At 52.4% G+C, this 16,227-nt stretch overlaps 1 protein-coding gene across 2 annotated transcripts in view; it reads left to right on the top strand.

Moving 5' to 3' along the window:
- Window positions 1-16,227, top strand: part of Itpk1 (inositol-tetrakisphosphate 1-kinase) — a 141,042-nt gene that overhangs the window by 19,520 nt on the left and 105,295 nt on the right. For both annotated transcript variants that reach the window (XM_036205994.1, XM_036205995.1), the window contains exon 2: window positions 13,809-13,833. In XM_036205994.1, coding sequence (XP_036061887.1) covers window positions 13,809-13,833 — 25 coding nt within the window. The remainder of the gene's footprint in view (window positions 1-13,808; window positions 13,834-16,227) is intronic.

Here is a 16,227-nt window from a genome sequence, read left to right as displayed (position 1 = left end):
GCAATCTTCCTCTAACAAGGCCACAATTCCCAATCCTTTTAATCCTTTCAGAGGTCCATCTACTCCCTGGTGGCTAAGCATCCACATATATGAGCTTATGGGGCCATTCTTTTTGTTGTTTTTATTTGTTTTGTTTTGTTTGGAGACAGTGTCTCTCTGTGTAACTCTGGCTGCTCTGTAGATCAAGCTAGCCTCGAACTCACAATATCCACTTGCCTCTGCCTCTCGAGTGCTGGGATTAAAGGCGTGCTCCATAACTGTCCAGCTACACCTTTTTTTAAAAAAATTATTATTAAATATGTTTATTTATTAAATTTTTTTCCATTTTACATACCAACCCCAGTTCCCCCTCCTTCCCTTTCTCCTGCCTCCTCACCTCCCTCCCACTCTAGCCCATCCACTCCTCAGAGTGGGTAAGGCCTCCCATAGTAGTCAACAAAGTCTGGCATACCAAGTTGAAGGAGAGCCTAGCCCTTCCCCATTGTATCAAGGCTGAGCAAGGTATCCCACCACAGGGAATGGGCTCCAATAGGCCAGTTCATGCATCTGGGATAAGTCCTGGTCCTGCTGCCAGGGACCCCACAAACAGATCGAGCCACATAGCTGTCACCCACATTCAGCAGGCCTAGTTCGGTCGCATGTAGGTTCCTGAGCTGTCAGTCCAGACTCAGTGAGCTCCAACTAGCACCGGTCAGCTGTCTCTGTGGGTTTCCCCATCATATTCTTGACCCCCCCCCCCTCCTCCTCCTCTTCCTCTTCCTCTGCTTCTTCTTGTTTGAATGCCAAATGCCATTTATTGAAGGAGGGAGGAGGTCTTAAATACAGACTTACAGCGCAATGGGGGAACCCCAGATGGCAGAAATTCGCTTCTGATTTTTTTTTTTTTTTTTTTTTTGAGCTGAGGATCGAACCCTGGGCCTTACGCTTGTTACGAAAGCGCTCTACCATTGAGCTAAATCCCCAACCCCACTCCTGATGTTTTACAATCTTGCATCTAAGCAGTTAACGCCCAATATGCTAGATTCACAGACGAGGAGCTTCCCTTAAGCATTCAGGAGGGTGGAATCTCGCAGGGAATCCAGCTACACCTTCTTAATGTGTACAGTGGTACCAGTGGAGATGATAGGCATAAAGGCCCAAAGCTTACTGCCTTGATCACCAGATACTAGTGCACCATCGAGTCCCCTTTTGAATGGCAGGTGTGAATTTCACATAACATTTGACAAAGAGCGTGGAGTCTGAATGTGGCTTCCTGCCTTGGAACCTGACTGCCCTGCTGGGGCCAGGGTAGAGATAAAGCAGTCCTTGCATCTCAGGTCCAGTATGAGGACAGTTGAAATGTCCCTGGATAAGCCCTGGGGCTTCTCCAGACTTCCTGGCCCATCTTAGTGTCCAGGCAGGTGATGATAGGGATGTAATTTACTGTTGGTTTTCTTTCCTTCTCCCAGAGTTGCCGGACCATCCCAGATCCTAACTTCCTCCCCTCCCCCAGGGGACTGTCCTCAGGTGGAGTTAGCCTTCCCCTGCACAGCCGAGGAAAGTAAGGCTTCCCAGAGGAGTTGAGTGACCTCCGTGGGCCCCTACCTCCCACCCCACCCCATGTGAGGAAGGTGGGCTGGCAGGAAGCATCCTGGAACAAGGAAAGCTTGGAGCTTGGCTTCTGGGGCAAGTGTTGGAGTGAGCCCGTTACACAGTGTCTCATCCACCATGGTTGTGGTCGTTGTGGGTCTGGGGCTTTGTCCCAAGGAGAACACTGCAGGCCTGGAAAGCCTGCTGCCATTGGAGGACAGTTGAGGAGGCAGCAAGGCTGGGGATGCCAGCCACTGCCGTGCCTCAGGCAGTGAAGTTGAGGTGGCTGCTGAGATGGACCAAGGTTAATTAGGAGTACTCAAGGACTCAGGGCATGGTCCAGGCAGGACCTCTTTAGTACTAGAAGTTCATGAGCAGTACAGAATGTCCCCACACCTCCTACAGCGTGTCCCACACCTCACATCCACAGGCTCAGACCTGTGGTCTGACAACCTAGGCTTCAGAAGAGGCCCAGGTGTCCTGACTGCGAGGGTTGGCCTGACCCTGAGGTCTGTGTGCACTGGTCACTTGACTTTGCCCAAGAGCTGTGGGCTGAGAAGCCCAGAGCAGCACTTTCCTAGCCTTCAAACCCAACCAGGAACAAATGTGACGACAGCATGGATTTGGATTTGGCCAGATCTAGGCTGCATCCATGCTGCTGGCCTGAGCTAATGGCTGCTTAGCCTTCCTGGACTTCATCTTCTGCTGTTGTGGACGCAGAGTGGGAGAGGCTGATGGCCCTGAGTGCTTTTCCTTGTGTGTCAGTCCTCATTCAGCCTGCATCAGCGTCCTGAGCTGTCTGCTGCTAGCATACCCATTTTCGGATAGAGAGACTGAGGCATTGAGCACAGCCTGGCTGTAGGAGGCAAGTAGTCGGTAAGGCTGGCCGTTTTACCGTCTGGCTGCTGGTAGCATTTAAGCCCGTGAGGAAGGGAATGGGAAGAAGGAGGAAGATTGGCAGGTGCCTTGTAGGGAAGGCCTTGAGCTGAATGTGTGCATCTCCCCAAGCTGGTGCTTTTCCCGGGCCACTGGAAGCACTGGTCTGGGTGCCGCCTGGCCCTGGCGCCTTCCTGAGTTCCATTCTTTCTGCCTACAGGGTGGGGCTTGGGCTGCTGGTAAAACATTTGTTGGGCCGACGTTGTAATCACTCTGCAAGGACACTTGCAATTATATCTGCATTTGGGAAGCTAATTTTCAAGAGCATTTTTTCCCCTTCCTAATTATGTGCAATCAGCCAACCAGTGCTCTTGGGATCCACTATCCTTCAGCTGAGAGGCACCTGCTTCTTTCTTCCTGCCTTTCCTTCCAGCTCCGGGCTGCCAGGACACCACAGTGAGCCCTTTTTGGCAGAGACAGAGATGAGAGACAGAAGTAGGAGAATGGGGCTGGACTCTGGCGTGGCTCCAGGTTGGAGGCTGGTGTCCGTCTTCACCAGGAGGCAGGTTGGTGGAGCAGTTGGCGGCAGGTGACTTTGCAGTTTGGACACTGAGCAGCAAGTGACAGCAAGCCCAGTTCAAATGAGCTTAAGCCAGAAGGCGAATTCCTGGATTCACGAAGTCTAGCCATAAAAGGACTGGCCCCCAAGGCCTCAGATTGTTACTTCTGTCCTTCCCTACTGTTTCCCAGCCACTGGGGATCTTTTCTCAGGTCCAAACTCTACTACCGCCAGCTCCTTCCTTCCTCAGAACCTGGTGGGCGCCCTCTTTCTCTCTCCACTGCCAGGCCCTCCTAGTTTGGGAAGCTGGTGCAGCCCTGCTCCAGTCTCTCACGGTCCTACCCTGTGCTTATTTCAGGGCTTGCATATGTACCCTCCTTGAGGTCAGGATCCGTTCCTGCTGTTTTCACTGTTGTGTTCCATTGGTGAAACTGCCTGGCACCTAGTCAGTCTTCAGAAGCACGTAAAACGTGAATGGATGGATAAAACAATCTCTTAGTAGAAGGCGGCTGAAGGGGAAAGTCAGCAGTCATCCAGGACAGACGACTTTAGCTTGAGAAACTGAAACTAACTGACCCGTCGTGAATTGGCCCCGTGAGCTGCATTCTGACATTCTGGGGTCATTCTTGCATACCCGTCGGCTTCCTGAGTGGATTGCAAATCACAGCTGACCGTTGCATGGTCCTAGATGGAAGATTAGGTCCAGAGCAGGCCTCTGGCTGATGGCCTCGGCAGGCTCCTGGCCTCCGCAATAGCCCCACTTTTGCATCCTTTGAGGGGTCCTTCTAGGGAGAGGATTTAGCGGTAGATTATAGAAAAAGGGTGCGTCCAGCCTTGGGGTAAAATATAGGCAGGTGGTCAGTGTGTGTGGGAAGCAGCCTGTGGGTAGGGCACAGCAGACAGGGCGTGGACCGCGGGTGGGGTGGTGACATCTGTTAGGGGCCTCAGTGCCAGGTGGTAAGAGAAGCTGCATGAAGACATGACGGGGCAGGATGGTGAGGTGAGTCATGCTTCTGAAGTAGAAGGTCACTATCAGGAGGGTGGACACGTGGGGCAGCAGGGAGACCGTCTGGAGACCTGTCTGCTGGTCCACAGTCCACAGGCCTGTGCCTTTTGCATATGTTGTTCCCGATGCCTGGCAGCCCTCTCCTTTCTTCTCTTCCAGGTGGAGCAAGATAGTACTGTTTTTGTTGTTTCTTCTGCACAGGGCTCTGGCTCTTGGCACTGGCGTGTTGGCTGCTGTGACCCCCGTGTGGGGCTCCGAGGGATTATTGCAGATGTTTGGGGCCTGTTGCCATGACTCCCGGCTGCAGAGCCTGGCAGTGCATGAGCACCGTGAAGGAAGGCAGTGGGGTGGGGGGGCATGTGCCTGCCTGCTGGGACCTAGCCCTGGAGGGTGACTCTGGGCAGTGGGGTCCTCTGAGGCCTTCCCACCCGTGCCACAGTCCTGCAGTGCAGCTGATTTTTCTCTCACTAGCAGATGCGGAAGCCTTTGGAGGTTGGATGGTATTCTCTAGGTTTTTCATTCTGTCATCTTTCCTGTGCATCAGTCTCCTCTCCTGACTGTAGGCATCTAGAACCTGCTTGAATTCCTCTCTGCACAGGACACTCACCTCTTTTCTTTTTTCTTTTTTCTTTCTTTCTTTTTTTTTTTTTTTTCCCCCAGACAGGGTTTCTCTGTGTAACTTTGTGCCTTTCCTGGAACTCACTCTGTAGCCCAGGTGGGCTTTGAACTCACAGAGATCCACCTGCCTCTGCCTCCCAAGTGCTGGGATTAAAGGCGTGCGCTACCACCGCCCAGCCAAGGGACACTCACCTCTTACCGGGCAGTCTTTTGCTCTGAGAGCTAACCACCTCTTCTGTGGCTTAGTAGGCATCTGCTTTCTCGTCCCTTTTGTTTCTTTTTCTTTTTTTGGAGCTGAGGATCGAACCCAGGGCCTTGCACTTGGTAGACAAAGCGCTCTACCACTGAGCTAAATCCCCGACCTGTCCCTTTTGTTTCTTAGAAGGTTCCTTTTGCTTGCAAAGTCAGCCAGGGGACCCAGGTTTATCCTAATTCTGGACCTTGGATGCTGCAGGCCATGTCCAGGCTACAGTATTACCGGATGTTTGGGACCAGCCACACCTTAGGGAGTGTCTTCTGTGCCCTTGACTTTTAGTCAGGGCTGTTCCTCAGGTGTGGAGGATTCTGCCCCTTGTGGACCAAGGCTCCAAGAGAGGATTTTAGCCAGGCTTGGGACAAGGGTGGGCTGAGGGACCAGAGGCAGCTCTGTCCAGAGCACTTCCTCTCCCAAATATCTCAGAGGTCTCCTAGCAGATCCCCATCAGAGCGTAGTACATGGTGTGGGTTAAGGAAGCTGAGGACAGTCCTGAATTTAGACCATGGCTTTGCTCTCAGCCTTGGGCAAGAGTGTTAGTGACTCTAAATTTGTCACCTGAGCGTGTGTCAGGGAGGCAGGGAGCCCACGGGAGTTAAGCTTGAGGAGTACTTCAGTGCATGAGCAATGCCTGGCACTTACAGCTCCTCCCCAGCTTCACCTCCTCCCCATCCTCTCTCACATCTGGCTTCGGGGAGCAGGCTGAATGGGAATGAGACAGCCCAGGTACTGCAGCTGCTGGCCTGTTTGTTTGAGTCATGCCCAGGCCTTCAGAATCCTCCGGAAACTGGAGGGTGTTAGGCATCAGATCAAGCGGCTTCTTTTTGAGTTGAGGTGCTCAGTGCATTTGGGATGGGGACTAGGGCCAGGTCACTCTACACTCCCAGGCCTATAAACGGGGAGCCTGACCGGCTCCTGCAGGGCCCTGGTGTGCCTGGGTGCTGGCCCAGTTTTAGGTTCCAACTGGCTCCACATTCAGAGAATCTGTTACTGCTCACAGCGCTTGGCAGAGTCCAGCGTGGGACCTGCCTGAGAGCCAGGAATAGGGTGTGGCTGACCTGGGCATCTTTCCTTGACCTCAATATGAACCTGGGGTCAGGATTTTCAACCTTCTTCCCAATTTTCAGCCAAGGTCTGAGGCCTGGGTTCTTAGGTCTGCAGGGTCTGTGACCCTCACCCAGTCTCAGGCCTGCTGTTCTCATTGGGACCCCTGATCATGCTTGCTCGTTGACCCTGTGGGTACCCTGTGAATCTGAGTGCCAGTTTCCTTTTCCTTTGGCTGTCTAGGCTCCCTTCGAATGCCTGGGCAGGTTTTCCTGTCTCTCCCTCTGGATATTTCAAGGGAGTGTCTGGGTGTCGTAGGGTGGCAAAGCTGCTGAGTGAAGCCTTGGTGCTGTAGCTGACAGAACAGGTTGCCTAGCAGTGATGGCCAGGTCCTCGTGTTCAGAGGGCACAGTGTCATCACAGGGGCGATCCTGAGGTGGGGAAATTGCCCTGGATTAGTTGGGTGGACCCAGGGCGGTCACAAAGGTCCTGATAGGAGGAAGTGCCAAGGAGAGGAGGGCAGTCAGTGATGTGGCTGGCAGCCATTGACAGTTTCCAGAACTGGAGAGGACAGCCTGGGGTAGAATCCTCCCATCCTGGGAAGGAAGAAGGCTGACCCACAGAACCACAGAAGGTTCTGTGTTGCTTGTAGTTATCTGCTGTGGTGCTTCATTTGTTACAGAGGCCATAGGCTATGAATACAGTATTCACATTGCCCATCTCAGGCTCTGGGATGAGACTGCAGCCTCAGAACGCAGTTTGGGGTCAAGGTCAGAGCTCTCCCTGGCCAGGTGGATGTCAGAGCTAGGCTTCTTGGCTCTCTGCCCTACCGCAGACCAGTGCTCCTTGGGACTTGCCATTCCGAGGTGCCTGAGGTTTGGATGGTACTTAGACAATTCTCTGAGACGGGGACAGGGCCAACTCTGGCCCTTGTTTGAATGTGAAGCCTCAAGCACTTCCTGCTGGTAAAGACAGTGAGGCTGTTGGCTCGGCTTGGGATCCCGTGGCACACACACACCAACTCATCATTTGTATTCCCCCACCTTTCATGTGGCTGTTAGCATCCTTTGGCAGGGCCTGTGGCTTAGGGGTTCCTCTGGACCAGGGTTCCACAGAGAAACCCAGCACTCACGCGATGGTGACAAGTCCTAATGTCTGTGGCTTCAGGATCCTCTCTGGTGGTCCAGGGACTAGGGGCCAGGCTGAGGGGTGTGCTGGTTGCTCAGGGGACAGTTTGGTTACAGGTGTGGAGCCTTTCTGAGTGTCGGTGCCTTGCATATAGGCAGGATTACTACTGTCACAGGAGGTGGACCTTGAAGGTAGGTGTTAGCAAAGCGCAGTCTGTGGAGGGCGGAATTCTCCCTCGCCGACTCCCTGCTTGCAGCTTCTCTTGCTCTCCAGGCCAAGATTGTTGCATTCTTGGGACTCAGAGTGCTGCATCCAGGGAGCTTCAGAAAGGTCGGCTGGTAGCCAGGTTGGAGGAGGCCTATGGGTATGTCTCCTTAGAGTCCGTCTCTCCCAGTTGAGAGCCCAAAGGCTTTCAAATAGAGATTCTTCTACTCTGGAGAGTGGAGGCGTGTCAGAGCTTTGAAGGGTTAGACTTGATGCCTCTGTGGCTGTATTGGCCATGGTGTGGATGCTGTAGAACATGTCCTGGAGGGCTTTGTGGCTCACCCCAGCCCCACTTCTGATTCTCTTCTGGAAACCAAAGGGTGGGTTGCACGGGCACTGGAGTCCCAGATGCCTGCTTTTCCTGGAAGGGCAGCAGGGTGAGTCATTTGCTCTGCCCACTTCCAGGGCCCCACCAACTTGTTCAAGGTCCGAGGGATTGATGAGTCAGGTTGCTTCATCTGTACTGGGAGAGACCCACACCTGGGCCTGCCTGCCTCCCTTGGGTGGGGCACCTAGTATGAGCAGGGTCTTCAGGATGCTGACTTTCCAAGTAAGGAAAGGAAACCCCCCCCCCCCCCCCCCAATAAAAAAAGACATATGGCGGCTCTCAGTTTATCTGGTTCTTCTCTGGTGCTGTCCAAACAATTCATATGTTTGTACTGGCTTTAAAATTCTGTTCATATGTTGTCTTTATATCGGGCCATTTCAGTTCTTGGCACTGTTAATAGGAGGAAAATCCAAATCACAGAGCAGTCGGCAAGGGAACCAGGATTCCAGGGAGAGAACAGGCAGGCAGGTGGCTCCAGGCTGGGATGTGGGTACTAATAATGTAGCATTGAACCTGCTGGGCATGGGCTGTGGGCATGGGAGGCCAAAATTAAGACCAGCCTCTGGGTCCAGGGCCTCACTGCCTATAGCCATTGAACCATTGGCAGCATTGGCTGGTACTGTAGGCTGAAGATCAACTCTGAAAGGGCCCTTGATGTAGGTAATGTGAGAGCTGGTCTTATGGGTGAGCTGCTGTTTGTCACGTGAAGACAGGCATCTATGCAGAGAACACAGCTGTGAGAGGCCAGATGTGGGCCAGGCTTAGGTGACTTAGAGAAGGGGTCTCTCTGGGGAGGGGGCGAGAGAAGGATCTGATGTGACTGGCTGCCCAGCTCTTTGTAGGCTGCTTTTTCATGTGCCCCCCTGGCCAAGAGCTGTATTAACATTTGGGGGCATGGAGATAGATTGGGTGAACCCCTGCTTCCGGAAGGGCAGTTGTCAGTCAGGGCAGGCTAGGCCAGGCTGCAGGGATAGAGTTCAAGAGGGCAGAAATGTCAAAGGCCTTAGCTCAAGCTCATACAGAGTCCATCCACTGTGGATATGCCTACTCTTCAGTGCCGTGGTGGCTCAGTGCTGTCCCTTAAGCCACGGTGGTCACTTTAGGTAACTCTGTCCTGTACATTCCAGAGCCCCCGTCTTCCAGAAGCCTGTGGCTCCACTCCCAATTTGTAGCATCCCCTGTTTTCATAGATGGGGTTCGGGGAGCAGCATCTCTCCAGCTGAGGCTGGTCTCAGACTCACAGTCCTCCTGCCTCAGCCCTCCAAATGCTGGGTGAGGGCCCTCCTCTTCCCACCCTCTCATGTCTTCAGGTCAGGAGGACTAGCTGGAGGGTCCGGTAGTCACAACCCAATGCTGCTTCCCGAAGTACATGGCATTTCAGTTCATGTTTCGTTAGCCAAGGCAAGTGTCTGGCCATGGCTGACCTAGGTGGGGATGAGGGATGAGGCCGTAGTGACGCTTAGGAATAGGACTGCTGCTGTGGATGGCCACCCTCCTGAACCTAGAGCTGTTCCTCTCCAAAGGAGGGGTCACCCTTCCTCTCTGTAAGTCCTTAATTCCTTCAGGGTGCACTCTCCCTGGAGTTCTGGGGAGGGGTTCTTCCTTCACTGCTGTTCAGCTGGAAAACGAGATTATGAGTCTGAGTAGACCTCTGCCCCTCATCCCCACCTAGGTCAGCCATGGCCACGGTACTTGCCAACTTTACCAAGAAAGCGAAAATTGCCCCTAGGTACAGGCTTTTAATAACCTTTAAATTATTAAGCTTTAACTCTTATTGTTACTTTTCCCATATTGTTGAAAGTAATGGATTTGCCCATGGTAGAAAACACTGAAAATGAAGAAATGCCTCCAGGTCATCCACTGCTGTCCCCAGCCCTGTAGCCCCAGCCTGGGCCTTTCTGACTTGCCTTCCAAGGACCCGGATGTTGACAATGGCCTACAGTCTCAGTTCTGAGTGTCTAACATGACCATTCTGTGGCCCCTCCATGGGGGGGAGGTCACTTCAGTTTGTCTCTTGGAAGGACTTGGGAGGCTGCCTGATGTTCCATCTACCCGCTGTCAAGGACACAGTGAAGGAGAAGTCCGCCTCCTCTCCAGCCCCTCCTCCCAGCTGCCCTTGACCTTGACCTGAAGCCCTGCTGAGGTCATTGTCTTGTGGTACTTTGGATTCATTCTGTGTGCACAAGTACCCATTCTCCTTCCGAACATTGTTCTCAACTGAGTTGTGCAGGGCACACAGGGTTCTGCCCCTTAGGGCTCCCCTGTGGCCTTGGAGTTGTTCCTCCTGGGCGTACACCAAGCTTCCCGCCTGGTTCTTTGTGCTGCTCTGGGCTGTTTCTTCAGTGGCATGTGGCTTGTCAGGGGTGCCTCTTTCTCCTTGCAAGTAGTTTGCTCTGATCTGCGCCCACAGTTTGGCAGCTGACATCCCAGAGCCCACAGCAGTCGTACGTTTGTGTGCTTCTGAGTGATGAGGGCGGACCGTCACTTGACAGCCAGCTCCGTTTCCTCTCCTCTCCTTTGCCTTTATGTTTTTCTCTTCTCCCTCTCTTTGGACTCATGGTTTCTTTTCTCAACTTTCTGCTTGCAGCAGGATTTCAGGAGTCTACACTTCGGGACTCCCTGATGAAGATTGAGTTGAGCCTGACGGGTTACTTAATTTTCCTGTGAGGTGGAAGTCGTAGATGTGGTTTCTACGGAGCCCCACCTCTTCCCTGGGCCGGGGAGGTCTTAGAGGCTCAAGATCTGTTGCCCAGAGGATGAAGGTTTTTCTTGCCTTTCTGAGGGTCAGGTCTAGCTGTGTAGTGCCGGCCTGGGAATCTTCCCTGAGGAACATCATCCTGTTCCTCCTTCAAGTAATGGGGTAACTCGGGCCCCCTCCTTGTAGGGCTGCATGTTGCCAGTGAGGAGTGAAGGGCGTGTGGAGTGAGTGAGAGAGAGTGTGTGTGTGTGTGTGTGTGTGTGTGTGTGTGTGGCGCTGAGAGGGGACTCTGGCAGACCCTATTTATCCTTCCTCTTCTTGGACCTCTGAGCTGGATAAGCTGCTGGGGTTCCTGGGGAGCTTGGCCCTTTGTGAGATTTCAGTCGGCCAAACTTTCTCAGTTGCTTTTTTATTTATTGTATGTATCCCTAATATGATTAAATTGCTACCAATCTACAGAAATAGCTTAGTGATCATAGGAATTTATTGGGGAGGTTAACTCACATTACAGGGAACTCACAATATAGGAAATGGGGATCCCAGAAAGGTGAGGCATGGTTCAGCACTGTTCTCCGGAGATCTGCACCCGCATCCAAGACCACGAGGTAGTGAAGAGAAGAGAGCGCACATATGTATGTATGTACTTACGTGCATCCCAGGTCTTAAGGGTCCCCGTCCAGGCAACGCCTAAAGGGGGCAGGTACCTAGCAGCTACCTGCTGCCTCTCTAGGGGCAGTGCTTCAGGGTATGGCACAGACAACCACCCACTACATCTCCCATCTGTTTCCAAGGATTGGGGTGATGTAAAGTGAGGGCTGATTAGAAGTGACTATAGGTGACTTAGCAGCTGAGAGCCACATGTTGAGATCATCTGGATAGGAGCAGGTTTCCCCCGGGGAAACTGTGGCTACCAGGTGTGGATGATATGTGCCTATGTCACCGGCCTTTCCCATCAGGTCCGTGTTTCGTTGTTGTTAAAGATCCCACCCTTGAACGGCTCTAGGCTGTGTGACTTGGGCCAGATTCCCTCACATATGACAGCAGCTATATAGTTCTCTCTCCAGTTGGGCTGGAGTGATCGGAATGAGACGGGCAGGTGATCTGTGATGCTGGCTGGCCCCTTTTCCCGGGCATGGATGGCCTGAGGCCTTGTACGGTTGTGGGAGCAGGTGAATATTGACTGTCATTTCTTCAGCAAGTACAGGAAGATGGAATGACCTGAGAATCCCCAGTGGTATTAACTATAGAGTTGTCACATTGGGTTCTTTGGGGCCAGGCTCTGTTGGAGCCTAGGGTAGAAGGGAAGGCTAGCCACATGGTTCTTCCAGTTGACCCGGCTGGTTGTAGTGGTCCTCAGCCCTACCATCTGCTCTATTGGGTCCTCTGTCGGCCCTCACAAAGCATTTGCTAAGTAGCTGGTGAACATGTAAGAAGTGAGGACGGTGACCTCAGCTGAGGGAGATCCTGCCTGCTTCCCGAGGCTGTGGGGACCCAGGCTGGCTGTGGCATTTATTTCCCCTCTGAATGCTGTGCCAGGGCTGGGAGCTAAGTTGCTTTTCCATATTTATAGCTCTCCTGGACAGCAGCCCTTTATGGGCAGCTGTTGTAGGCCAGGGGCACAGTTTTTAATTTTACTCAGTCCCTGTTTCCAGGAGCCTAGGTGAGTAAACTGTAGGCCGCTAGACTTGCCTGGACCCCAGCCTTCTCTGAGCTTGGTAAAATAAACACGTGGGCCATTTCAGTCCCTGCGGGTCTTGGTTTTACCATTTCTCTCTGAGTGACAGTGCTTCATACTCAAGGACTAAGGGCTGGGAGAATGGGAACCCAGGTTCATGGGTGTATGGTATGAGTGGGTGGGGGAGGACTCACCTGAGCTGAGTCCTGAGGGTTGGGGATGGCGAGTGCACACCCTGGAAAGGGATGAGACAGCCCTGTGCACCGGACCTCATGGAGATGGGTCCTAGCTGGGGCTTGCAAAATGTGAAGCAGGTTGGTGAATGAAGGTGGGTAGCCAGCAGGGAGCCTTAGTGTGGTGTGCTCTGGAAAGATGTACATGTAACCCATATGCTTAAATGGGGTGAGTGAGACAAGTGTGATGGATAGTTGGCTGTGGGACAGTGTGGGAAGGTGGTGGAGGAAGATGGAGTAGACAAAGCCCAGGCTAATTCCACTGTGAGAGAAAACATATTTGTCTTCCTGAGTCTGGCTTATTTCACTTAGCACAGTGCTCTTTAGTTCCATCCATTTCCCTGCAAATGCCATGGTCTCTTTCCTCTTTACAGCAGGATAAAATTCCACTGCATATGTATTTCTTCACACATTCATCTCCTGACAGAGCTGCAGACCGGCCCCATAGCCTGCCTCGTGTGTGAACACGGGCGTGCAGGAATGCCTCTCGTGTACTGACAGAATTGAGGAGTCGCTGAGGGGAGGGAGAGGGGAGCCAGTGAGGGTAGTTGAGTATGTGTGACACGAAAGCAGGAAGAGGGATATCTGAGGGGAGGAAGGTGACCAGCAAGGGGTGGCCATGAAGAGGGAACAAGAACAAAGTATAATGATGTGTCTGTATTAAAATGTTACAGTGAAACCTACTTCTTTGTATGTTAAGAATTAGCAATAAAACGTAAAAGCTATGTTGGTTACACAGAAAAATAGTTTGTGGTAGGTATAGTGGCACATGCCTTTAATCCCAGCACTCGTGAGGCAGAGCCAAGTGGATCTCTGAGAGTTAGAGACCAACCTGGTCTCCGTAGCAAGTTCTAGAGCTGCATAGTGAGTTCCTGTCTGAAAAACAAAATGAAAAACCAAAAGGAGAACAGTCTTGGAGTTTTGTCAGGTAGCATAATCACCTCCCCAAACCCAGATAACCGCACCCCCCCTCCCCCCCAAAAAAAGCAAAAAACCAAGTTCAGGCTGAGAGGGATATGGGTCCGCTAGAGGCCACGGAATGGTAGGAGGGGCCAGAAGTGGCTAGCTTTGGAGAAGTTCAAGTGGGAAAATGGATGGCTGGTGTGATAGGCAGACATGGGAACCAGACCAAGGTGTTCGGATCAAGGTGAAAGTTTCGGAGATCTACCTGTGGTAGCTGAGGCAAACGGGATTCTGGGGGCTGTCCAGACCAGAGCTCTTACTGCTGAAGACCCAGCCTGGCTCAGGGCTTGGGGGAAGGGGGTGATAGTTGCTGGCAGTTCTACAGGGTTCTAGCCAAGTTTCCCTGGGAATCAGCCATCTCTCCCAGGTTGTGAGGGGAACTGGGGGCTCAGGGCTCATAAACCTCGCCCTTGAAAGGAGGTCCCTCTAAGGCTGCTGGCTGGAGAGACATGGCCTGAGTATTGCTCCTGCTGCTCTCTCAGCTGGTCCTGCTCTCTCAGCTGGTCCTGCTCTGGCTGGCTGAAGTGGATGGTCTGGAGAGTACAATGCTTGTTTGCTGGAGTAACACCGCTGTTTCCTTTGTTTTCTCCACAGGAAGCGAGGGATAGAGGTCGTGCAGGTGAGTACAGACCACTTCTTCACATTTCCATCTGGTGACTGAAGCGCGAGCTTAATCTGTCTTTGGGAGAGTTTGGGTGGTTGGCCGCTTTCCATGGGGGCCTGGATGATGACATCCCTCTGGAGATCTGACATAGCTTCTGTCCCCAGCTGGGTACAGACTCAGGCTGGTGGCTGCTAGTGTTTGGAGAGCTAGTGTGTGAGGAATAGGAAGGGCCGGGAGTCCTGGGGGGCACGGCACTTGGATGGGTGTTAGGAAGGATGAAGGGACAGTAGTGACTGGCTGTGTGTCCTGTCATTCTGTCCTCTGCTCAATCTTGGGCTCGTTGGCTGGAGAAGGAAGAAGGATGGATGGAGGAGAAGGTGTGATAGGTGGAGGAAGGGGAAAGGAGGAAGGGAAGGAGGGGGAAGGAAAAGAAAGTGTGGATAGAACGCAGAGGGGCAGAGAAGAAAGAATGGAGAGATGGCCCTGAAGTGGCTATCCAGATGCCGTCTCAGGAAGGTCAGCAGGTTTGAGGTGTCTGAGAGAGCCTGGGCATGGGATTACCTGTTGATATTCTGCTAAGAGACTGCGGCCCTTATAGTCTTTCCAGGGATGGTGAAGTGGTATTTACCTCCTCGTAAACTCAGAAATAGAGACCCACAGTGAGGGACAGGTTGGACACGTGCACCAAAGCTGTGCCTGGTTTCCTGGGTTGCCTCCACTGTCCCTGTCCAAGATGAACCTGACTGTCCGGGTACCAGGCTGTCCACCCTTCCATCTGCTCTGAAGGCTATATCTGCCTGCCCTGCAGAGGGTCACCCAGGATGGGGACCAGACCAAGGCTGGTGGCAGACAGCTGAAGGAAGTTTCTAGAAAGCCTGCTGAGGCATACTTAGAGCCCTTGTTTGTTCGGTTTCAGGAGGCTCCGGCTCAGCATTTGTAGGAAAAGATTTCCCATCCAGGTGGGCATGTACCTGGCAGGCCTGAGATCTTCTCCGTACCCTGGCTGTGGGTGGGACGGGAGCCTGGAGCCATTATTTAGAGTGTGCCAGGCGAAAGCGTTCTGAATGCTTTCGAGATGTGTCTGTTCTTCATTTGGATGATGACTTAAGGGGGAGGGAGTGGTGGCTGGGGACAGAGTGAAGCCAAACTGGGTACCTTCTACTCTGGCATCTAAAAATAAAGTCCATGGCGATGCCGCTCCCTGCACCTCCTCCTGGCGTCCAGGAGAGTCTTGAGAACTTTAAAATGTGAAGACACTGAGAGAGACTCTGCAGAAGCTGGAAGCCAAATACCTTGGCTGGGTTTTCCAAATCAGCTGGGCTTTCGGGTACCACATCTCAGTGTGAGGTAGGCAGAGTGCCAGTCATTGGGTTAGGTATGAGTGAGTGAGTGAGAGGATTAGGGGACTGTGTCCCAGGCACCTCAGCAGCCATCTCCTTTGTCAGGTCCCAATTATACGGGAGGAGGTATGTCTTTTGTAGAGACGAAGAAACTGAGGCTGAAGATGTTGTGGCCTTTGGAGAGGTCTGCTGCTTGGTAGTGAAGTGAGGGTTGAGGTTTGGGTTGGCCTGTTTGCTCTGTGGTCATCTCTCTGGGTTAACGCATGATCCATTTACAAGATACCCCCCACTCAGTGTTGCTGGCCTTTCGATACTGTCTAAGTGGATTGGGTTCAGGACCTAAGCGTGAGGAACGTGGGCAAGATCCTGCCTGTTTATCCAGGTCACGGAAGTAATTTCTCTTCCTGTTATCTGTTGGTAACTGTGGCAGCACATTTATGGGGACTGTGGTGTACCCAGGAAGTGGCTGTTTATTTTCAAGGAACATTGGTGTGTAACCTTTCCCAGGCATGGGCATGAGCACGTGCTCTGCAGCAGTGAGGGCTAGCAGATTCCTTCTTTTGCCTCCTGCCAGGGAGATGAGGAGCAAGGCGGCCTGGGCTCAGGTTCTGGCTGTGTGATGAACCCGCTAGTCTGTACAGTGGGATAATGGGCAGACCTGTCCCAGGATCGTTGAGGATTGGTTCAGTCCAGGTGGCGTGATTGGCACTGTGGCTGGCACGCAGAGGCTGATGACCTGCAGAGCTGTACCTCAGTGTGGGACCACAGGACACAAACACTCTACCACTAAGCTAAATCTCCAACCCCATCAATTTTATATTAGTAACCGATAATGATTTAGTTCAGAAGAAACTTTTGATGTATGTGAGAGCTTTATGACCATATAGAAAGCCTTTGAAGGAGGAACAGTTATATACATAATAACTCAGAGGTGTAGTAGAAAAATAAGGGAGAGACTTTCCAATATAAAATACCCTGACAGTTTAAACATCTCCAAGGAAGAGGATTGGAAATTAGTCTGGGAAGAAAAAAGAACAGTGTTTGGTTTCCAGCTGTCTGAGAAGGCCCT

This window comes from Onychomys torridus, chromosome 14 (genome assembly GCF_903995425.1).
Source record: "Onychomys torridus chromosome 14, mOncTor1.1, whole genome shotgun sequence".
Taxonomy (NCBI): domain Eukaryota; kingdom Metazoa; phylum Chordata; class Mammalia; order Rodentia; family Cricetidae; genus Onychomys; species Onychomys torridus.
The sequence above is the reverse complement of the archived record's forward strand: the minus strand, read 5'-3'. Positions and strand labels throughout refer to the sequence as shown.